General features: G+C 28.4%; 1 protein-coding gene across 5 annotated transcripts; it reads right to left on the bottom strand.

The window, feature by feature from the left end:
- Positions 1-15,112: 15,112 nt before the first annotated feature.
- Positions 15,113-24,752, bottom strand: MAK10 (MAK10 homolog). Of its 5 annotated transcripts, XM_028064817.2 has the most exons (17): positions 24,393-24,751; positions 24,094-24,161; positions 23,959-24,008; positions 23,723-23,878; positions 23,089-23,256; positions 22,464-22,614; positions 21,649-21,728; positions 20,806-21,075; positions 20,585-20,728; positions 19,658-19,792; positions 18,924-19,022; positions 17,629-17,685; positions 17,256-17,463; positions 16,942-17,060; positions 16,599-16,667; positions 15,582-15,680; positions 15,113-15,505 (listed from the first exon to the last, which is right to left on the bottom strand). In XM_028064817.2, exons 4-17 carry the CDS (start codon positions 23,873-23,875, stop codon positions 15,269-15,271), a joined length of 1,989 nt encoding a protein of 662 aa, XP_027920618.1. In that variant the 5' UTR covers positions 23,876-23,878; positions 23,959-24,008; positions 24,094-24,161; positions 24,393-24,751; the 3' UTR covers positions 15,113-15,268. The 5 variants fall into 5 exon arrangements, with proteins under 5 accessions (XP_027920618.1, XP_027920615.1, XP_027920614.1 ...); XM_028064814.2 differs by lacking the exon at positions 23,959-24,008 and having other exon boundaries at positions 24,393-24,752; XM_028064813.2 differs by lacking the exon at positions 23,959-24,008 and having other exon boundaries at positions 17,256-17,460; positions 24,094-24,216; positions 24,393-24,752.
- Between the last annotated feature and the right edge of the window lie 473 nt (positions 24,753-25,225).

Here is a 25,225-nt window from a genome sequence, read left to right on the forward strand (position 1 = left end):
TGTTAATTTTTTAAATATATTATTAATAATATTATATGATATTGTTTTTTTATTTTATTTTATTATTGTTGGTGTTAGAAGGAAGAAAAAGAAGCCCAACAAAAAATTAAGGATTAGCATTTTTGTTTGGCTTAATCTTGCTGTCAGAAATACGGTAGTGTAAGAAGTTGTACTGCTCCTTGGTTAAATTGGGATTTGATCCCCTGCTTTTGTCTCTACCCTCGCTCTTCTTGGTCTCTTCTGCCACCTCACCGCCTTCAACCACCGCCCCCCACTGTTTCATGCGTTTTTTTAACTCTTCAAAATTCTTAGACCGTTATTATATTAACAACTTCACTATTTTATTTAATAACTAAATTAGAAAATAGAAATTTGGATTGTTTCTAGTAACTTTTTAAACCGTCCATTTTCCATATATATATAATTTGAATCAAAAGCATTATCACAATCCCATTCAAACAATTCTTTTTAGAAATAATATTCTAATAAAAAAAAATCCTCCCTACTAAAAATGGAAAGAAAAATGATAACGATATGATATTTAGGTAAGTTCTTTTTTCTTTTTTTTTTCATTGCTGGATTTAGTTGAGTCGTTTGATTCAGAGGAAAAAAAAGTAAATAATTGTTATAATAGAGAAATTATTGTACTTGTTATTTTTTTCCATTATTATTTTTTCTTATCTTTTATTTAATTTCTCTTCAAGAAAATGCATTTAACTTCAACGTAATTTTTCAGCTATTTTTAGTTATTTTTTGTTTAACATAACAAGGAGCTTGAAATTTGAGAGGATGGAGGGTTGCCTGGTTTCAAGTGGTATAGTCGGTTCTGTAGTTATGATCAAAGTAAAACAACAATTTAATAAATGATTGTTTTTTCAAACAAAATTTTATCTATGGTTGAAAATGCTTGATTTTGACTAAGCTTCAATGCTTATAAACTTATTTACTAATTCATAGAATATATGTTACTAAGTTTTTATCTTTCAACTAGCTATAATTTTTTATTGCCTAGTTTTGTCAAACCTGATCTAGTTAAAGCGTGTTGCAACTAGCGTTTTTTTTTCTTTATTTCCTAAAAGATTATTATCTTACTTATCGTTATAATCATTAGCTAAATAAATTTATAATTATAAGGTGGTGCTTTAATTGTAATTATTTTTAAAGGATTGGAAATCACTACAAAATTTAATTTGTTTTCAAAGAAAAAGGGTATTAAATTATATAAAAAATAGAATTAGCGGTTTATTATTTAAAAAATAAATAAATAATTTTAAATTAGAAACTATACAATTTTAAGTTATTCCTAATGTAAGTTTTTTACCGCGTTATATATAAATGTAGAAGGTCTATTTGTTTAGCTGATAATTAGTATCTGTACAAATGAAAAATCTAACTGATTACATTGTTTTTATCTATAATGAATTTTTAATTAAGATCTAAATAAAATTGACTAATATAATGTCTATACCACTAATCTTATTTACAATATATATAGAGAGCTATGTCAGAATTTCCTTTGATGGTTTACGCTTTTTTATTTAGGGATGGTCTCATACTTTATTGAAATGTGTCTCTACTACCTAATGCCCTGTTGGCAGGGAGATTATATATATATATATATATATATATATATATATATATATATATATATATATATATATATAATATGATATATTATAAATATAAATACACATTTACTTGTCAACAAGTATACTTTATCTTTAATAGAATTTATTTTCTCAAGCACGTTGTCCTCGTAGACATAAATGAGATATCTTGTTAGAACAATATAACTATGTCTGTTTAGATTTATTTAATTATCATTTTCAAAGAATATGGTTTTGAGTATAACTAATAAAAAAATGTCAATTATTTTTTTATTAAGTTTGGAGACATGTGTAAACATTTCTCCTTCTTAACAAAATTCATACTATATATATATATATATATATATATATATATATATATATATATATATATATATATATATTATTGCTTTTGGACATTGAGAAACTAGTGTATTTCTGATATGGGCTGTGAGGTACGTGATCGTGTTTCATGACAATCACTATTGGCACACAAACAAATGCATTCAACGTGTAAATTCTGTTCGATGATTGTTGACTAGTATTTTTGTAATTTTATTATAAATTTGTAAGGAGTACACTTTAATCTACTTCGATCCTTTAAAATTAATTTTAAATTAATTTTATCTTTGATATTAGATCTTCAACCCATCCAATAAATAAAAGGTTTTATTCAAATAGTTTTGGGTAATTCTAAAAATTATATTACAATTAGATTTTAAATTTAATTAATTTATGTGATAAAATTTACATTTTACTACTACAAATTTTTATATTATATATTGAATTTTTGTTACAAATTTGTTGAAAAATTTTGTAAAAAGGACTTTTATTGTCATTTTCTTTAAAAGTTTTAATTATCATGTCATGTGTACATAATTATTTTTTACAAAATTATAAAATTTATAAATATTTTTTACAACTTCTTTTTAAAAGTATTTTATACATAATATTTTATAAAAAATTTGATAACAATTTTTTGCAAAAAAATTTTCGTAACAAAATTTGTACCTATTTCTTACGAAAAAATTGTTAAAATAAAATTGGCAGGTTAGTAATGTTTATTTATATAGTGTAAATTCGTTTTATTTTTATTGTCGTAGGATTTTGATAATAATTTTATAAAAGGTATGGAAAAAGTGAAATTTTGAAAGTAAATTTTATCTTGTGTAATTCTATACTAATATTTAAAAAAAAAAAAGAAGAGTGATAACACAGTTAAAATTTAAAAATATTTCCGAAAATTTTGAGGAATACATGAATGGGATAAAATTGAAGGTTTTTGGTTGTTCCCTGTTATGTAAATCCGAGTCATCCACCCCTTAATTGGCGATAGCAAAGGCAAAGGATGGCAATTAAAGAATACCGACAGTGACAATGACAAGAGGATGCCAGCAAAGGCATTATATGGAAGGCTAGCAAAGAAAATAGTGATCAAAGAGTGCTAGCTAGCAAAGACAATGATTGGAGGATGCTCGTCACAATTATAATCGATAAAACCAATAACCATGGATAGAAAAATGAAACCAACAACCATGATTACATAATTCTGCTGTCAACAACGTACATAACCAGCACTGGTAAAAGGTTGTTGACATAGTTTGTCAATAGCTTAGGAATATGCATGCATGCAACAATGAGCATGAATTAAGAAAATGAATTGTTGCACTTATGGACCAAATGTTTGAAATAATCTTGATTCGATATATGAATATTAAGGGTAAATACGTCGAAAGTTTCTCACCAACTAGATATAAAGTCAATTTAAAATATATAAATATATATAAACTTCATTTTACAAATCAATTTTGTAAAATTGAATTAGGTTTAGAATCTACTTTTTGGTATCAAAATCAGGTTTAAAACCTATAATATAGCGAGATTTGTGAGATTTGTATTTGTTGAGTCTATCATTTGATTTGCTATCAGGTCATTATGGGACCACTTATTAATGTAGTCTTACGTTCGAACGGTATATATTTCAACTCAATTTAAAGGGTGTATGTTAGAAGTTTCACATCAACAAAAGATGAGACCAATTTAAAATATATGTGAGTGCAAATTTTATTTTACAAACCAATTTTGTAATATTAAGTTAGATTTAAATTTCGGTTCTTATCCTTAACGGAATCTAATTAGGCAATAAAGTACTTATGATATTTATGTAAAGCAAATGGTTCTCTTAATTGGAAAGGAACCGAAAATGCTATGAAAGTACAAAATTATGGAGTTGATTGATATAATCTGCTAACCAACTATACCAGGAGACATGTCACAACCAACCTCCAATAATGGGGACATTTAAACTCATTTTTTATGGCAGGGATTATCAGCAATAAGGTTGATGAGGTGCAACCGTGCAAGCATGGAGTTGAATAGAAACTTCATTGCCTTTTTCCTCGTGGCTTCGAATTACCAATGATGGTCTGCATTAGTCTTAAACCTTGAATTGTACTTGGTGTTTAAAGAGTTTCGGAGGTAATCAATGACCTTAAGTACTTAATTGGGTTTAATTAGTTGAATAGTATTTGCTTTTCTTTGGACACCTGAGTTTGATATCCATTTTTAAGGAGGTATCAATTGCATCTCAACTTTTAAATAAGTGTCTCAATTAAGTTCCTTTTCAGAAAATAATTATATTAACACAGTTAATAGATATATGTGGATATTAGATTGAAATCAAAATAATGACATTTGATAGTAACACTAACACGTGATAGTACTTTGTCACGAGAAAATACCTTGTCATGTGACACTGACAGTGTGTCACATGTCACACCAGGGACCTAACATGGGATAACAATAAAACAATTAAAAAAATTTAAAAAAAAAAACAGATATTGACATATGACACGTCGTTTAATAATTTTTTTAAAAAAAAACTTATTAAGACACTTTTAAAAAGTTGGAACGTAATCAACACATTTTTAAAAATAAGTATCAAACTAATACATCTAAACAAGAGTGAGTACTATCTAACTAATTAAACTCACTTAATTACGTAACTTATTTGCACGTGAAACTTAAAGAGTCGAAGTATATAATCTCCTGCTGTAAAATGTTGAAATTAGGACCTTTGGCTCTGGTAAAAATTAATACAATTTATTAAGTATAAAAGTATATAATATAGACTATAAAAGAATGTAATTAGGACGTTACAAAAAAAAAAAAAAAAAAAAACAAACTCATTGAAGCAAGTTACTGCCACAATTTTTTATCTCCAATAAACTCTCCTCTTACTTATATGATTCTAATTAGATCAAGAAAAAAGAAACATTTTCTGCATAATATAAATTTTTTTTTATTTCTTTCATTATACATACACACTCAATTTAAGCATATAACGTATAAAATGGAATAACATTTATCTCTACAAAAATTGTTTATCAAACATTTTTCTTTATTTTTATTATATCAAATGACCATGAATTAATATATGAACAGAAAAACATTCTAACAGAACACTTTTGATGTATTTAAAATATTCATTACTGGAAAACAAATGGGTAAACATCTCTTTCTATTTATCGAAACTCGACATTTTATAGTTTCCAACAAAAAATTTATAATATAAAAAGTATTTCTTGCACATTGTGATAATAAAAATAAAAACTAGCATCTTATACTTAGTATAACCTTAAAATTGACACTCTAACATCTCCAAGACCTATGTTAATCTCCAAAACCTATGTTAAGACAATCCTAAATTGATTTTGATTTATGATGCTTCTTTTTTTCTGCAACCAAACCAAAGTGTCAATCATAATAACTAATATCAATTAGCAATATAAAAAATATGATGTTTCCACTAAAATAAATTTAATTAATAATTGTAACATTCTCTTTTTGAGGGATATATTAATTATCACATATTATTTTTTTTTCTCATATTATATATATATATAAAGAAAAAAATAATAACTACAAAAAATATAAATTTTTTGTTTATTTTTATGTTGTTATTACTATTTTCTTACAAGATAATCTAATGTGGTATAACATATTATCATTACAACTGATATAATCACACAAATTTCAATCATATCTCATTCATGTACTCTAATAAATACAAATTCAATTCATTTATTTAATTTATTTAATTAACATTAACTAAGTGTCTAACAAAATCATTATTGACTAAATCATATAGCCACTAGATATATTTGACTTTATTTTCAAAAGACGTTGTGTGTTGAATTAAATTTGAAGATTTGTACCTATCATAATAACAAAACTACATAAAAGAAACATCTTTTTTATGTGACACAGGAAAAATTCCTATGACCTATCAGACACAATTATTGTTCACATCACAAACTATATCATAGGAACCTCATTCAAGTCTCACCACCTTATTGTGATTTCAATATTTACAATTCATCATATATTATATATCTCAAGTATAGAAATACACTAAATGATAAATATTTGTAGTGTTTATAAATATTAAAAAGTTTTTTTAAAAGTTTAGGAAACACTATCTTACTCAGTTTAACTCGCTCTCATCCAACAAATTAGGTGTATTTTGCAATTCACTCAAAATGAGCATTTTGCTTGGGCAACCAAAGGCATAAGTACCCATTGAATTTGGCTCGCTCAAGGAACAAACCTCTCATACTTTTAATTAAATGAATTTCATTCTGTGAGAATTTTGCTCACCTAACAACACTGCATAATTAAGTAATTCTACATAATATAGAGGGATGAAATTGGTTCAAATAAAAAAATTTCTTATTTTTTATACTAACATGGATCATTTTGTTACAAAGTAATATGAAATTGAACTGATATTACTCAATTGAAATATGATAACTTCTCGGTAGTACTAAAATATATAATATATGATCAACATTCATCTTAAGATTCAAACAATTTTTATATATTCAAATAATACATAATTCTTGCAAAAAATTACATATTATAACCACATCACATTCACAACCAAGTTATCTATCCTATGATACTATTAGAATTTTATTAGCTTTTTTTATATGTTAAGACTTGTTTGCTCAAACTTATGTCGGAAGTTCCATATCTACTAGAGATAAGACGATTTCATAATATATAAGTGGGGTGCAAACCTCACCTTATAAAAAAGTTTTGTGGAGTTGAGTTAAACTTAAAGTTCACTTATAAACAACTTATCATACCTTTATAATAATTAGTTTAATTGTATTTTTCTTTAAGATAATGTAATTATCCATTTTTCCTCTTTTAGATTTTAACTGTATCAACTATATAATTATATTTGATAGGGCATTTCGATTATTATAATCATGATATTTATTCCGTTTTAATTGAAATTTGTTCATGAGGTATTGATTGATAAAATGTTTAAAAGAAAAAAATTAAAATCACTAAATTCAATACTTGAAAGATTTAATTAACACAAGAAACATTTAAAACTAAACTGACACATTTTTAATACTTGATTATCCCAGTAATGCAATAGAAAATTGAAACACTAAAATTACATTATTATAATAATACAAACAATCTATAAAACCTACCTTTCCCCTCTTTCCTAACCTTTGTTTTTTTAAAACCTCATTCTCAATCCTTTTCTTCCTTCTTTGCTTCTCAAACACTCCCACTTTTATAACTTGTTTTCAATCTTTTGGCGTTTGTTTCTAATGAAGTAGAAAAAGTAATTTCTAATGAAGTAGAAAAAAGTAAGGCCCACCAAAAGTAACTTTAGTACTCTAAGTAGGAGATTTTGAATCTTTTGATATTTTAATTCTTTTTATATGGTGCTATCAGAATTGTTAAAATGAGTTACGTAAACAGATTGATAAAGTGAATTGATTCAATTTAACTTAAATATCCTATTACTTTGAATTTTGTGGTTTTCATACTCAACTTGGCCTATTTAAATTATTGAATCGAGTTAGATTAACCCCATTTCGTCTAAGTTATAATTTTATAAGTTTGTCCCAATTCGATTTATTGGATTATTAAACCAGATTAGTTTTTACAACTCTAATAGTAAGCGACAACTATGATGTTTCCGATCACAAATTGACATGTAAAAGAAGAAGACAAACAATTAATGTAATTTTATCGATAAACATTGTATTAGTGTGGTGATGACACCATGTTTTAATAATTATATAAAATTTATATAATAGTACAATTTGTATTATTATGCAATTAAATTTAAATTTTATTATATGCTTTAAATATTTTTAAGAGGGTACTCCAAAATTATATGGAGAACATAAGATACGCTTTGTTCTTTAAGAATTTGGCTTTTGGCTTTTAACTGAAAACAGAGCAAATTGTGGACAGAAAAATATGTAAAAAATTAAAAACATATTAAGTATAAAGTAACTAAAGGGGAATTTCTACCATCTATAGCTATGGTTGATATAATTCTTCAACCGGGTTTAAAGATTTACTATGAGAACATACTTTTTCAAAATAAATATTTTAATTTAGTTCAATACTAGGACCGATACCAATAAGATCTGAGCTTAACCACATAAGATACTGACACCACTCTCAACCCAAAACCTTAAGGCAATGGATTTATGGGTCTTGATTCTTATATAGTGTTCTACTTTCTCAATTCTGATCAATGTGGGATTTAGATTCACACTTAAATTCCTAACATATAATGTTATATTTCTGATACAAATAGTATATGTATTTACATTTTTTATACTTTTTTTATATGTGCAACTTCGAAGTATTGTTTGATTGAAGTACATTTTCTTGAAATGAACATCATTAAGAGAATGAGATAAAGTTATAAGAGCTTAATAGAAACCAAAAATAAATAAAAGATAATAATTAGAAGAACTAATAAAAAAATAATAAAATTAGAAGCATTGTTTTTTTACTATAAAAAGTAAGACGGATAACTAAATATATATTAAACAGTCGCTATTTTTTATATCTAAAGCAAATAATAGTTTAACAGAATATAGCAATACAAATTGAGATATGCATAAATTAGGACAAGATCAAAGTATCATCGATTACATGATCATTATTTGTATAGAGTTTTTCATAATTATACATGAAAAATTATTGGATATATTTGTAAGTTGATACAGTAAAAATTTACTTAAATCTGCATTCATTTAAGTTCATATTTCGTTTAAATTCACATTCCGTTTAAATCCGCATTTAGAAAATGAAAATTCTTGAGTTAAGGGAGAGAAAATTATATGAATAAAAAAAAAATAACAAGTTCCTCGTAACATATCTCTTATATTTATCATATATATTATATGGTTCGCATCTTCACAATCTCTAAAAATTTTCGACACTCATAATATTTTATATTGTAATTATATAATTTTTAACATCATTTCTTAAAATTTTATAAATCTACATTAAATTTTCAAAATTAAAATAGTGAATGTTCACTTAACATAAATAATTATTCTTAAGTAAAGGATCTTAGCGAAAAAAAGAAATTGAAAGTTGAAGCCGCACTTAAAAAAGAAAAGGAAAAAGTTATATATTATAGGCACACCTTTTTTAAAATATAAACTTTTTTGTTTTGGCTATCAAAATGAGACTTTGAAATCACGTTCTTTAAAAAACGAAAAATATAAAACTGTAGCTACAGCTTTTTCTTTTAAAAGAAAGTGGCTTTGGCAATGTATTATAGACTTTTAAACTCAGAAATCATCCTTTTTAAACAACTAATATTAATAATCTAATTTTATTACATAAATGACAAATTAAAAGTACGTCCAATTAAAAAATAGCATAAATATACTCAATAAGTATCCGGATATAGAAACATAAGTAATTCAAAAAGATATATATACATCAACATAAAAAATAAAGTATTAAATATCTGTATAAATGTGTTTATTAGACCTATATAAAATTATCTACTCATAAAGTATAACAAGAATAAAAGCCATACAATAATTATATAGAAAAAGTCAATTATAGAGAATAAGATAAATATTTCTATTAATTATAATTTAATTACAACACACATCCAAGAGATTTTTTAAAACATTTTTTATATATAAGGCATAAAATGAATACAAGATTAAAAAAGAAAAATATCAAATAAGATATCCTGAAATACTCATATAACTAAAATCTGATTCAAAGTGATAAGGTATGTCTTCTTTCAATTGTAGGTTTTTGCATTCAGTAATACAAATCATAAAGTAGGATAATAAATAGACTAACGTATGTTATTCAAACTTTCTAATTTTAACATTTAGTCATACCGTTTTAATTATTTAAATTCATTTAAATTAAATCAAACATAACATTTTTAAATAAAGATAAAGTGTTGAGCGGGTTACTGAACAGATTAAAATATTAGGTTATTTTATTACTTTTTGGTCAACATCTGGACAAATTTTCATTGGTTGACTAAATCAAGTCTAAAAATAAAGTTGGCTCCTTACATGAAATTCGTATGAACGAATCATGCCAATTGATTACTTTGTAGTTTTTTTCAAAATCAATTTCAATTTCAAATTAAGACATTCTTTAATTCCACCAAGTGAAATGCATCAAATAACACATTTAAAACCTAATTTGCATGATGTTCTTAAAAAATATATATATTCATTACAATAAAATTCTTAAATAATGATTAATTTTAGTGATAAAAAATGTTTAAACACCAAATTTTTAATTAGAGATCAATTTTTTTGATAACTAAAACTTTGAAAGCTAATATTACTAACTAAGTTAGAGATCAATTCATAATAAAAACTTTATTAGTTACCAATTTAGAGACTAATTATAATTTTTCATCCATAATAGAAATTATTTTAGTTACTAATAATTTTTAGTTTATAAATGTTGTTGGAAAGAAAAGATCTCAAGATTAACCGATAAACAAGCATAAACAAACCCAAATCAAATATTCCCTAAATAAATAATATGTAAAATAGTAAAATGCATAAAACAAATAATGGAGGAACCAACAAAAGATAGTTTCTCTCTGCACAGGCTTACATAGGATAAATTGATTGCTCTTTACTTCTTTTACACTCTCTCTCTCACCAGAGGCACTTACAACACTTCTTTTTCACTCTCTCTATCTCCTCACTGAACCTCTCACTCTAAAGATTTAACAAGTGGAGCAAGATACCACTGTTGGGTCTTTCAAGAAAGGATCACTACGAAGATATAACACCAATGAGACACATGAGTTCAACTCACATAAGGGATTGACACTATTCATAACCCAAAATCTTAAGACAATGAGTTTATGAGTCTTCATCTTTATATAGTGCTCGACTTTCTCATCTTTACTCAATGTGTGGGATTTAGACTCACACTTAGATTTCCAAAAATAAATATGTCACTATAGTTACTAATTATTTTTTGCCATTAAAGCTAGGCATAATTTATAAATTTTATTGTAGTGCTTACACTCTTCTGTTTCTCCAAGCTTATGTAACTCTGGGCATACTTGTTTGTATATTCTATTCTCATGATTGTAGAAGTTCTACTAAGATACTCGGACACTTAAATTAATAATGTGTCGAGACAAGTAGTAAATATTACAATAAAGAGAATATATTATATGTGATTAATTACCTTAATATCTTATTATTTAACGCGGACATTCGATGTCATCTCGTTCGATATTGAAGTGTTGGCAAAAGTGTTCTCCTCCCGGACCCTCAATTCAATATATACATAATTTCATCATACAAAATGTTTTTTACTCTTTAAAAATGTTTTAATAATTTTAAATGAAATGATATACACATTTCCTTTATCATCGCATCCAATAATTTAAAAAATTAGAGATAAATAATTGATCTACTAAAAAGGAGTGAATTTATTTATCCTGAGTGATGATATGAGCATCATTAATTTGAAGGGAATATAGGAACAAATAAAATTTGAAGTGGAAATAAAAGGATTAATTTAAAAGGGGATAAAGTATAAGTAGAAGCACGTTTAAATATTTATTATATGAGTTTGATTTGTTGGATATGTTATCTCTCCAAGTTGCGAATTATGGAAGAAAGAATAAGAATATACCCACTACTTTGTGTTTGTATATATATTTGTTCAAATATTCCTTTTAACTTACTTTATCATTTCTGAACATCCAACCAAACCACTATGTTGTGTTAATGGACAATAACACGCATCTGCATATATATAATATTCTCTTTTCTATTTTAAACAATTCAATTTAAACCATACCCAAGCAATGCTCTGGCTAAGGAATACAATTAACATCCCACATGTCTTTATTTATTTCTTCCGTAATTTAAATATTTTCCTTTTGAAATTACACATATATTTGCTTATCTTATTTTTATTTGATAACAGGTTTTTATTTTAGATATTTTAGATAGTTGATAGTAGAAATAATGGATAAATTATGTAATAATGGGTTTTATATCGAATGATGAATCTTTAGAAGATATTTTTTAATGTTAAAAAAAAATCATAGATGTATAAAAATTTGAAGATGTCAAATGTATACAAAAAATCAAAATTAGAAAAAATATATTTTTATTTATATATATTTAAAAAAATTGGGGCTCAAAATCATCTCTTTCAACAATAAAAATAAAGTCCGTCGAATTGTTATGAGAATAATTGAGTTAATATTATCATACTTTGTTGGATAAGTCATAAAATACTTTTTTAGTTATGCAAAAGTAATTATAAGTCAAGTAATAAATGCTTAATATTAATATATTTTGATTTTATTTCATTTTTTTATATTTTAACACACTTATATTATTTTTTTAATCATTTTTAGTTTAAAATTATTATTTTTATCGTAATTTTACATTTTTGTTTATTTTTTCAAGAAGATGAAAATAATTTGGTCAAAATTTACAGGAAAAAATACACAAATATTTGTCGAATTTATTCTTAATAGAGTTTTATTTTTGTCTAGTTAAATTACAATTTCATAGTTTTAATTGCAGTTCAGAAATTCTTTCACATATTAAAATCTAGGTAAAAATTAGTATGCAACATACTATATTTGAGAAAAAGGTAGGAACTATAAAGTTAGTTGTAATTTTGCATCTTATGTTAGTTACTTGACATAATTCACTTAGGAATTAAGTGCACCTTTAAGTAATTTAATATTTTTTTCACTAAGGGCCATGTCAAAATAAGTTTCATTGATTATTAAACTAACTGCATTCTTAGTCATCTTTCTTTTATTATTGGTAAAATTTGAGTCATTTGAATAGTGTTTCTATCTTGTTCCACAAACCTGAAAATCATTATATGATTAGTTCTCTTAATTTTAATTTTGGTTTTCTTTATCATCTCACATTTATTTATATCTTTTCTTTTACTTGTATGAAACTTTTAATTAGAAGTAGTAAAAAGGATTAGTCTATCAACCTGTATTAAAAGAGATAGGTTGAGTTGAAGATTTTGACTCATCAATCTGTTTTGGCCCGTCCTATTTAATCTGTCAATTTAATAAATCAAAATACAGATTAGTTTGTCCCGGCCTGTTAGTTCATTTTTAAAATAATTTTTATAAAATAATAACTGTTTGAGGAAAAGAAAAACATTATGTATGAGATGCATGGTGAAATCCCCTAAAGAAAACCCTCTATTTTATTGAAAAATAAGTTGTTGGTCATGCAGATGAAAATTTTATGAACTTTTCCCCAGTAACTTCTTAATCTTTTCGCAAATTAATATGTAAAAAATTATATTTGAGGGTATTAATAGAATATCTTTGATCGAAAACTTGAGGATTTATTATTTTATTTTTCCATGTAATTCTTTAGTTCTGATAATTTATTTTCAAAAATAAATTTTAAGTCTAACTTAACTTGTATATTTTAAATTATTTTTAAGTCTAACTCATATTTACTTAATATCTTTTTATTTAAAATATTTTGTGAGAAATATTTCATTAGTTATTATTTTAGAATTATGAAATTAAAATTGAAATATTGTAAATTGTAAATATTTTATATTCTGTTACATTTTATTATATATAATCATTTATATATAACAACTTCTTTTATCTAATATATCTATGCTCTAATATCATGTTAAGAAGTAAATTTTAAGTGTAATTCAACATTACAAAATAATAAGGTGAAGTTTACACTCCCTTATTACTATAAACTAGCCTTATCACTCATCTATGTGGGGCTTTTAACATTTATCTAAGTTCTATGATATATCTCTCATTAATATTAATTGATATATGAGGGATGTTTTTCTCCTTCAATTAAAAAAAATGTTATTTTTCATTGTAGTTATTATTTGAAATATAAGATAATTTTTAATTGATTCACACCATAAAATTAACAACATGAACAAATGGTGCAAAATTTTCTATCTCCTTAACTAAGAATAACTTAAACCAGAATATGCTAATAACAAATTATTTAGGTTTTATGAAAAAAATCATGTTTAAAACTTTTAAAACTACTGGATCAGCTTTTGATATTTTATTTTAAAATAAAATAAAACAAAAACATTGAAACCAGCAGTTTTATAAATTAAAATTAAAAATAAATTTACTTACAAATGGAAAGATTGAATTAATTTTATATTGGCTCATAAAATTCAATGAACAACCTTACCTATAAAATAAAGCTAATTTTTGTGTTCATAAAATCCGAATGAATAGTATGTGTTAGTGTTACAGAAGAGTTGAGTGGAGTGGGTGAGATGTACAACTAAAATGGGTTGTTCAGGGGTCTCCCACCGACAGTGAAATTAACCAACTTACCGATTCAAACCTTCATATTTCATATCTTACGTAAAAAAATAAAAATAAAAATAAAAATAAAAATTCTTCATATCTTATATTCTATATTTTATATTTTATATTTTATGTCCATTTGTCTGTGTTTTGTTGTTTACTCCATAATCTTGTTAAATTGAAATATGGTTGTATTTGATTTGGTAGAATGAAACTTGGAATAAAGTTTCTGCAACCTTCGGATTTACCCATGTTATTTGGGATGCGCCAAAAGATGAAAGGTTTCGTCGCTTTTATAAAATTTCAGGTTACGTATAGTTTTATACTTCATTTTTCTCATCTTTTTGAAGTAAATGTCAAGAGGTTTCATTTCAGCTAGGTGTACTATCTTCTAAATTGCCGTGTCAATCATCCAATATAGGAATTATAGTAATTTTTTTCTTCAACAACATATTAAAATAAGTCTTAAATCTTCTAATGGCTAAAATTACATAAAAACATATTTTCAAGAATCCCACATAATCTCTATTAAAAATGTTGATTTAAGATGTATAAAAGTAAATAAGTCACTAAAAAAACATTTTTCTCACTATTCTAAAATTAAAAGTAATACTATATAAACCATTTTAAAAAAAAAAAATTAGTGTACCAATACAATTTTGAAATATTCTTTTAAAAGCTACGAAATCAAGAGTTATTAAACAAATAAACATAACATCAACACTGATTACTCAGTCAGAAAATAGATTAATTCCCCTATATTCATTTGAAGTCCAAATAGACATATAATTAAAAGAAAAATGTCTCCTTCAATTACTTAAGCTGTTCTGTCAAGAAACGTATAAGAATATGTTTTCTCTGTGCAGTCACATAAGAAAAATTAACATAAATATTTTTTATTTCCTTATGAAAAAAATTACAATTTCAATCTAATATGTGAACCACAAAATTGTTTGAATATATTAGTGTTACAACTCATGCTCCTAACAATCTAAATATGATTCAAAATTGGTTGAATGAATGAGTATCATGATCTCTTCACAGTAGCAGTAGCATAGAAAGGATGGTGAGAAAATGCAAAAGAAACCTTCAATTTCGGGTCAAGAGCTCCTGCCCTGCAAACATTCAAGGCAATGCTGTTGCGTTCTGCTACTTGCTCTATTCTGCGCAGCTCAGCCATTGTGTCAGGGTCATTCGAAAAACTACTTTTCACCTCTTTTGCTATCTTCTGAGCTTCCTTGAAGTAATCACATATAGCTAGGGTCTGGAGGATAAACAAATGAGTGAAAAACTGTATCTAAGACCAAACACTCCTAATACTTATTCAAACCAATACTCACATCGAAATTAGCATGGACCGTGGACTCTTTGAACGTCGCATATGAGACGTGATCAGGAACGCAAGCTTTCTGTAAAAGCTCGAATTGCTGAATAAATATCTGAAAAAGAGTTTGTTCGTGAATTAAGTTGCAAATGGAAAGTTTGATTCATAAAGCACACTACTAACAAGCCCTTGGATTGGTTGGATTCACAAACCCTGAATCCCGGCCATGATTAAACAAAAGATAGGACTAAGATTAAGGACCCGTCTGAAAACTCAATCACATAGCACTTTGGTAATGAAATATTTGAAATTTAGTGAGGCTAGATTACATGACAAAATTGAAATTAGTGAATAACTTACGACAACAATAAACTAATTGAAAAGTAGGTAGCTTTAGGAATTTCTAGCTTATAAGTTGCACTACAAGCTACTTCAACTAGCTCTACTTTATTTAATTTTCTTCCATTACTTCCCCTATATTTTAATATATTCTCTTATTGACTTTAGTCTCTTCTTACCTATACAATTACATACAATGAAGATTGTAAAAAAGAAATTCAATGTTACAATAATTTATATTGCACAAGAAAAAAAATTATGAAAAAAAATTTACTTTAATTTAATTAATACGCATTAGATCAACTAGTTTAAATAGAATGATTTGTTCAAATTAAAAGAGCATATACAACTTTTAAAAAATAAATAGACACAAAAAAAGTTTAATAATAATTTAATTGTCTTTTAAAAATATATAAAAGTTTACATAATAATATATTTTTGTCTATAAAACATGAATTTGATTTATGATAAAACTTGCGTTGTTGGGTCCTTTCATGTTATTTTACATTGATCAACTTCAGTTAGTTCTAAAACACTTTTATTCCAATAAGTTATCTTATCTGCTAGGAGAGTATTAGCTAGTAACTTGTTGGCTACCCGCTAGTTTTCGCCAAAAGACACCCTTAGTTTCACCAAAGACGAGTCATTTTTGAATACACATGAAAATTGTATATGGGGAAACAGAAAACCTTACCTCATGTTCTGTGTTGAACGGGCTTTGCGGCGGAACTATTCTGTGCTCATTCCTCAGAGCAGCGAACATCTACAAAAATAATTTGATTGCTGCAGAATGTAAGTCCTCTAAACTTGGATCAAGAAAAATACTCTACTTAAGTAAATTATCGTATACAGGTAACAAAATATGATCTAGTCCATTTGGGAAAACAGTCTTCTCAATTTTCACATACAGACTACTAAATTCTGGGTCCTAAAGATCTGGGAGGAAATTTCAAGCCACTAATGTTTCTGTCTTACATGTCCATTCCTAGACGAAATAATGCAAGATATCGCCATTGACAATATATATACAGAATTACCATGCTTAGCCCTTCAGATAGATATATCTGGCTTTGAAGAAACAAAACAGCAGCAGAGATCTGATTATCCATTTCTCCATCTTTGAAAGAATCCCTTTTTTTCTTTGTCTTTTTCTTAGCTGGTCAACAGGACACAAGTACATAATGAAGTCAGTTTTTTTTTTCTGATAACCAAATGCACTAATACAAAAACTCTTAATCATACTACTGTGAGAGCCACTAAACTGTTGGCAAACATAAAGCAGAGTATTCCCTCTTCCCACATATAAATCACTTTTAATAATAAAAATTCTGGATGAATTACTGTCACATACCAGAGTCACTGCTCATTGACATCCGGAGATGTTTTTTCTCCGCAAGCTTTATCAACACAACATAAGTATACCAGTATACCATGCAATAATCATGAACAGAGTAGAGTTCCAGTTCAAATCCCAAATTGAGAAACCGAAAAGCTATCCAATAAGTTTGCTCTTCTACCCATGCGAGAATGTGTTGGTATATTTTGAAACATACTTTCTGCTAGAACAGAGCAATATTAAAAATTAACAGATGTCTATTGTAGTTTTAGTGAAAACAGCTAAAAGAAAATCAATCAATAAAGTCTTATTAAGAAGTATGTGTGCTGCAATGCCACAAGAAAATTTACATCCATGCAAGTAAATGGTAAACCAACAAGCAACAGACCTTATTGTTTGAAGTTTTTGAGGCTTCTTCAAACTCTCCTTTAAAAGCCATCTCCAGCTTCAGAGTAATGCAAGATTAAATCAAGATCAGCTTAAAATGAACTTCCAGCAATCATAAGATATAAATATTTGCATTAACCAAAGAAGCTGAATCATACACCAAATGCTGGGATATCTTAGAGCCTTTTTAATCTCTTCCCCCTACACCAAATTTCAATTTTATTCGTTTTCATTATCTACTATGGGGATGACATAAAATATATGTATTTACATCAACCATAGAAGTTGAATCCTACACCAAATGCTGGGATAGCTCGAGCATTTATTTAGTCTCTTCCCCTGTAACAAATTTCAATTTTATTCTTTTGCATTTTCTACTTCTTTGGAGATTTTTATGGGGGCGTCAAAATATAAATATTTGCATTAACCAAAGAAGCTGAATCATACACCAAATGCTGTGATATCTTAGAGCCTTTTTAATCTCTTCCCCCTACACCAAATTTCAATTTTATTCGTTTTCATTATCTACTATGGGGATGACATAAAATATATGTATTTACATCAACCATAGAAGTTGAATCCTACACCAAATGCTGGGATAGCTCGAGCATTTATTTAGTCTCTTCCCCTGTACCAAATTTCTATTGTATTATTTTTGCATTTTGTACTTCTTTGGTGTTTTTCAGAGGATGAGGTGTCATAAAATATAAGTAATTACATTAACCATAGAAGTTAAATCCCAACCAACTACTGGGATATCTTGACCATTTAATTTCCTCCCCTACACCAAATTTAAATTGTATTCCTTTTGCATTTTATACATGTTTTTAGAGGAGGATGGGGGTATTTTTTGCTGTCAAATAAGAAAAACGAGTACTAATAACTCAAAAAATTAAAAAATTCCAATCCTCGAAAAGAAAAAAAGTTTCAGAGTAAGATAATGGCAGTTAAAAGAAAATTCTAAAAATTGTATGTCAGTCGCTTGTACCAGAGAAGAAATTATGAATCGCCCAGGAAAATCTTCGTAAGATTTAACTCAATTTCTTAAGGAAAATAGAGTATGTTAAATGAAACTGAATGCAGCAAAATTTGGAGTGCGACTTCTTGTATTTTCCTTTTTGTACCCTATTCATTTCAGTTTCTTGCAATAAATACATGATACACTAGAAAGAAGAAAAATGAACTCTTAAAATTTAAAGGCATAATAAACATATTCAAGCAGATTTTTCGGCATAGTAAAGAGAAAGGGTAGGGTTTAGTTAGTAGTATACTCTGAAAAACAAGCAAAGGACACACCTGCACATAGGTGACGCGCCAGTCTTGTAACATTTTCCCTAGCTTGCGCCTTTGCCATGCAGCGTTTGTACAAAGAATTTTGAGTAAATTTATCACTAACTGCATGCATAAAATTTGTAGAGATTATACAACGTCTAATTCAACAAATGATGTGCGACCATTTCTTTGAAGGAAAAGAATTTATACAGGAATAATACTGTCCTTGAGTAAAAAAATTAGATTGATTATAAAAACTAACAAAATTAAACAGAAGGCATCAATTGAACCTTTATAACTCCAGGTAAAAAGATGATGATGATCATCAAAAGTATTCATGTCTATACGAGTTCAACCCCAGTTAGCCCAAGCGAAAATTTGACAGAATTCAGTAGTTGGCCGAATTTGACCATTGGATGTTAACTTTTCTCTTTTCTTCAAGGTTTTTAAAAAAATTCAATACAATTCAAAAGCAGTTCACAAACAATTTGGTTCAAAAATAGTGCAGTTCAGAAACAGCTTAAGGTTCAATTCATATTACAGTTCAGAGTGCAGTTCATTGCAGTATAGTTTAGTAGAACAAAAAATAGTTCACTTCAGTTTGTCTAAACTAATTTTCAGTTCAGGCAAACTACTTTTTGGTTCACACCAGTTTTTAACAGTTCAGTTTAATGCAGTTCATTTTGCCCACTCCTAAAGGTGTTATGTTATGTTAGATCATTAATAGTATGCCATATCAACGGCTATAATTGAATTACCTGTCCTAGTTGCACCATAAATTCATTTTTCTGAATGTCATGCATCTCTGCAACTTCAGGTAATCCAGTAGCTCTAGTGATCATAGAAAAAATAGGATCTCGACCATAGAGTTTCCCATCCTGGACCAGCAGAAGCTGATAACAAGTTTTAATGGTGAGGTTGGAGAACAAAGAACAAAACAATAGTAGTAACTAAAATTCTACAACCATGCATATCTAGTATGCCTTTACAGGTAAGGATGGAGTGACACGATAACCAATAGCACAAAGACATGCATCAACATTCCAATAAGAAGCACGAAGATGTCATAAGTGTTACTTTGTACGTCTCAATCAGCCCATACCAGGTTCTACCAAAAGTACGAGTGTTACAACAAATCAGGTGTTGTGCTTCGCCATGGATAATAGTTCCTTAAATATTTTGACAATAGATGTAAGCTCTATAGTGATGTAACTCCCTAATATTCCGTTCAACAAAGTAACAACTGAGAAAATGTATTATAATACTCATTAACAGTGTAATATAATCAGGTTAGAAATACTACATGTTTATCAGCCAACTCTATCACATATAAACAAGGGGAAGCCCTAAGCTACAAAGCTCCCACTATAGTCAAGGTTAAGAGAAAGGTCAGACCAACATGGTCTATAGCAGGCAGCCTTCCAAGAGTCTGATTCCTCAACACAAAAGTAGAAAACAAATTTACATTTTCAATAGCTAGGAAAAAGTTCTAATGTTCATACAATACAATATATATTGCTCTTCGTGGTTGACTCCTAAGAGGAAGGAAGCATGTAAAAAAGAAAAATTCTAATTGAAAAATATTTAATTTAATTACATACATAGAAGATTCATTGAAGTATCTATAACAAGACAAGAAAATCCTCATCAAATCAAGGAGAATCAAGGAACATTTGAATATCCACCTGAAGATGGGCTCTAGCAACCAAATCAGGTTTGGCTTTCTGGAATTTAACCACAAAAAGTAAAGCAGCTTCCAACGATGGGGCCAATGTATAGGAACATATAACATCTAGGTCTTGAAGGAGTTTCATGAAATATTCAAGGGCCTGGAAAAGATAAACTGGAAATATTATAACAATTGAATTAAGTTTCACGTATTAAAAGCAGTCCTGTAAACACTTACCTTTTCCCAACAAAGAATTTTGATAGACCTTGGTGGTGTTGGGGCAGATAATCTACTGTTTAAATTAGCATCAAAGCCAATTGGTTGACAACCTGATGCAGTTGTATTCTCTAAGTTTTGCTTAGACATTCCATGAGCATTACCTCTAAGAAAATCCGAAGATTTTTTAATGTAATCAATCTCTGAAATGCATGTTGCTATGTGTTTCCTTGCCAGCTCCAAACCTCGTCCTTGGGGTCGTTTCATAGACATCAAAAGATGGTAAAAATGCTGAAAGAAAATCATGTCATAAAATTTTAGTCAAAGAAGAGTGTGTTTAATTGATAAGAAAGAATTGAAATTGAAATGACATCTGAATTATCACAAGATAGAAGCAGAAATACACTAGATAAACAACAAATAAAAGTACCATCAAAGAAAACCACTAGGATTAGGGTATTTGCAGCGAGACTTGGGGGATTTGGAAATTTGAACCTCCAAGTAGCCACTGTGACCAGAATAATGATATATCTATGGAATACAAAAGGTTCCAAGTATGGGTGCCCAAGTTTTAAAGCCTAAAGCCTAACGTAGAGGATATGGACATAAGGAGTAGGGACATCCTCAACTTCTTTTATTTACAAAAACTATGCTAATCATGGGAAGTTCTAAAAAAGGCTGCATGATAATTTTACAGTGCATATCATCTTATCTTCGATTCAACATGTGTAGATTGATTAAATACATCACAAAAAGTGTGTTTATTTACTAATCGACACAACATATGTCAATCTAATAAATTATGTACAGCTATAATTCTGCATTATTTGCATAACTTAGAAGAGAATAAACATAGGATAAAACCTTACGAAAACGTAATCGACACAACAGCGCTTTGCAGTAGCCTTCTTCCAGATCAGGATTATTTTGAAGTGGCTCAATATCTGCAACCAAATAGATCAACTAAATTAAAAGGTACAAGTATATGTTGCACTCCTTTTTTTTGATTGAGGGAAAAGTTAGAATGACTGATTTTGGCATTATGAAACTTAGAGACTGTACTAGCATTTTGGACCTTATGAGCAATAAATGGGAATCATAATTTCCTGTGCCATTGAACTCCAAACTTCGATATATCATTGTTCACTGATTTCACCATTGTACACATAGCAAAACAATTTTCGAAGAGAAATATAAGAAAATGATCAAACATTCAAAACGGCATTCATATCTCAATTACACTACATAGAATTAAAGAATGGCATAAAGCAAACAGGTACATACAACATTTTAAACAGAAGAATAGTGACAATCTTCAAGGGGTATTAAATTTGAGGTTAAGGTTTTTCCTCTAGAACATCATTACTAACTGGCATCCTCAATCCCTTCCGCAAAACTATTAGAAACTTACAAAAATTTTGATGAGACTTCACCAACAAAACAAAAGGTAACCTTTTTATGTTTCAAAAAGCACTTACCTTCTCTTTGTTTCTTTGATAGGAAAAGTCAAATATATTGTTATACTATATGTCAAATATATTATTGTAGTATAAATCAAATATACTATTATACTATAAGAAGGAGCATAGCATAAAATATGCTAGGGTATTACAATAAAAAAGTTAGAAACAAAAGCTCTGAACACACCAGTAACAGCACATCTAAAAACAAACAATTACCTTCTGATACTCTTCTCTTTGATGATGAAGCCTTACAAGAACGCAATTGACGAGATATTGTTTCTTCGACAGCATTTAGCAGTGATAAACACTTTTCATCTCCATCTCCACTCAAGGGCAGGCCATATGCCATGGTAAATAGATCCTCTTCCTGAAATGAATAAATATGACAAATTTTAATAGCAAAAAAAAGCTATATGCAAGAATAAGACCTTAAAAATAGAAGGACAAATACTTTATGGGCGTATGTTCACAGAAATGCAAATCTTATAAAAACTATACGTATAGAATATATGTAAAGCATGTGCTACAAAAACAAACAATTATGACGATGTGTGTTCAAGTGAAGTGACATAATCATCACAAAGTTTAATCTATAAAGGGTGATCCACACAAATAAATAAATATTGACCATCGAGAATTGTAAATCCTAACATTTTATCCCCTCCTTTTCATCCTAAAGTAATTTAATGAGTGGCAACTAGACGACTTGTAATCACAATCTTCCAAAAGAAGAAAAAAAAAACGTTATTTATTAGACCAACGGAGAAATTAAGAATTTAAGGCACCAAGAAAATATAGGCATATAACGGAGGTGAAAATAAGTGCTGTTGGAATAATTTACTTCATGTGTTCGAGCTTCAGAGACGGCTGAAAGGATTGCTTTGCAGGTTGCACGTATGACTTTACAGTAAGAGTGCAGCAGGGCATGCGACGATGTCCTCTCAGGTCGTAGGAGATAGAGACAAGAATAGACAGTTTGTGCCAAAGAATGACCCTTGTGCCATGTCGCCTGCAAATTAAAAGGACAACTAACATAAAAGAAGGAAAATGCATACTGAAGAATTGGGAAGAACAGGCAAAGCATTGAACACAACAGATGTTACAGCAGTTCATAAAGATTCTAATATTCTATTCTACTAAAATTTATGCATTTCAGATCAATATCGTACAATTATTTGTAGAGGGGCCCAACGCAAGTTTAAGAAACAAAGAAGATTTGGATGTAGGCAGAATTAAATTGAAGAATAAATTACAGTATATAAATAAATAGAGACTACAGAGCATCCTATCAAGGTTGTACATTGTGAACCTCACGAAAAAATTAACATGCATATATTGATGATTCTGTATGTATTTTGACTTTTGAGAAAGACATTTTCAGCTATTTGGAAGTAATTCTACAAAAGAAAATTACGATTCCACCATACAACCAACCACATATAAAGCAGTGGCAACAGGCAACATGGTATGAATACCTCACAAGCTAGTAGATGATCCATGATGTCAATCACGCATTGAACATCAGTAGTTTTATCAGCACTAAGAGGAACAGGAGCGACGCCATTCTCAATGGCTTCATCGAGAGAATAGTATGTACAAGCAATACCAGAATCCATCTTCGGGTCCATTATCTGAAAAAAATTCAATAAATAAACAATTTGTACAAGCCAATGATACATAATACAGAAAACAGCTCCTCTGCATAACAAACCTCCAGACATTTCTCACGCAGCAATAAATAACCAAGGGAATCTCGAAACCCTATATCAAAACTAATTATGCATAAGAAAATTAAATGGTTCTGTTTCTTGGAAAATGCAGCTTAAACCAAACAAGAAAATAAAACCTCCAATGCGGACATGGCAGCAAAAAGATTGAAGTTGTCTCCATGAATAAGCTCTCCCTCTTGAAGATCTGCCGATGGAACAAGGAAAGTCACTTCAAAACCCACTCTGTCAAACACACCACACTACAGCAATCGGTGCTGTTGATTTAATTTGCTAAGCAAACAAAACAAGTTTCACACTAGCATTTAGTTTAATAAATTTAATTCAGAGAGCGTAGTTATGTAAGAGGCGATGAAGTTTTAGGGAAAGACGAAAAGGGAGGGAGCAGCATGTTGGGAAATTGAGTGAAAGAAGTGACCTTGGCACGCGGCGTCGAGGAGCGGGGACACATCGGTCCAAACGGTGTTGTCGCCGGAGGGAATGGAGGCGCGTGGAGGAATAGAGGGCGGTTCATACGCGCGATCCTCTGCCATGTGTTCTTAAACCTTAGCTTGAAGGTGTTGATGAGATTGTGAAAGGAGTGGGAAGTGGTTTGAGTTCACGCTGCGGTTTTGTTTTGGTTTGTGGAAAACTGAAAGAACACTTCTTTTTTTTTTTTTTTTCTCTGAGCGTGGCGTGAAGTGAAGAAGTTTGTTTGGTTGAGTTTTGGAAAAGCTACACACGAGTGAGGGGTGAAGGGGTGAGGAAGGGTTTAGTTTAGGGTATGGGATGAAAAATGGATCCAAATTCCAATCAATCAAGGTCTTTGCATTTTCTTCGCCTCCTTCCTATTCTCTTTAATTTTTATTTTTTTTTCATGAGCTGGTTTTCATTTCATAAAAATCACCTACAGACTCAAAAAATCATATTTAACTTCATGTGCTGAAAATATGCTTGAATACGTGCAGTTTGAAAATGAATATAATTTAATTTTTTAGAATGTTCAATTGATGTTTTAAATTTTAGGATATTGTTTATGAGAAAAATATGGATCTTATTTTTAGTTTTTTAGAGTTAGAGATGTTAATAGTTTGTTTTAATATTGTAAAATTGTTGGCGTTTGAGTTGTTCATAATAGTTCAGTTTCATATGTAGAGTATAAAAACAAATGTTTTACTGTTACTGTTTTTCATAATAGTTCACTCTCATTTTTTTCTTAATTTATTTAATAAATTTCTTCTCTTTTATTTACAACACATCGCATTTTCATCA

Source organism: Vigna unguiculata, chromosome 3 (assembly GCF_037176805.1).
Source record: "Vigna unguiculata cultivar grain cowpea cultivar isolate G323 ecotype 2 chromosome 3, ASM3717680v1, whole genome shotgun sequence".
Classification (NCBI taxonomy): Eukaryota; Viridiplantae; Streptophyta; class Magnoliopsida; order Fabales; family Fabaceae; genus Vigna; species Vigna unguiculata.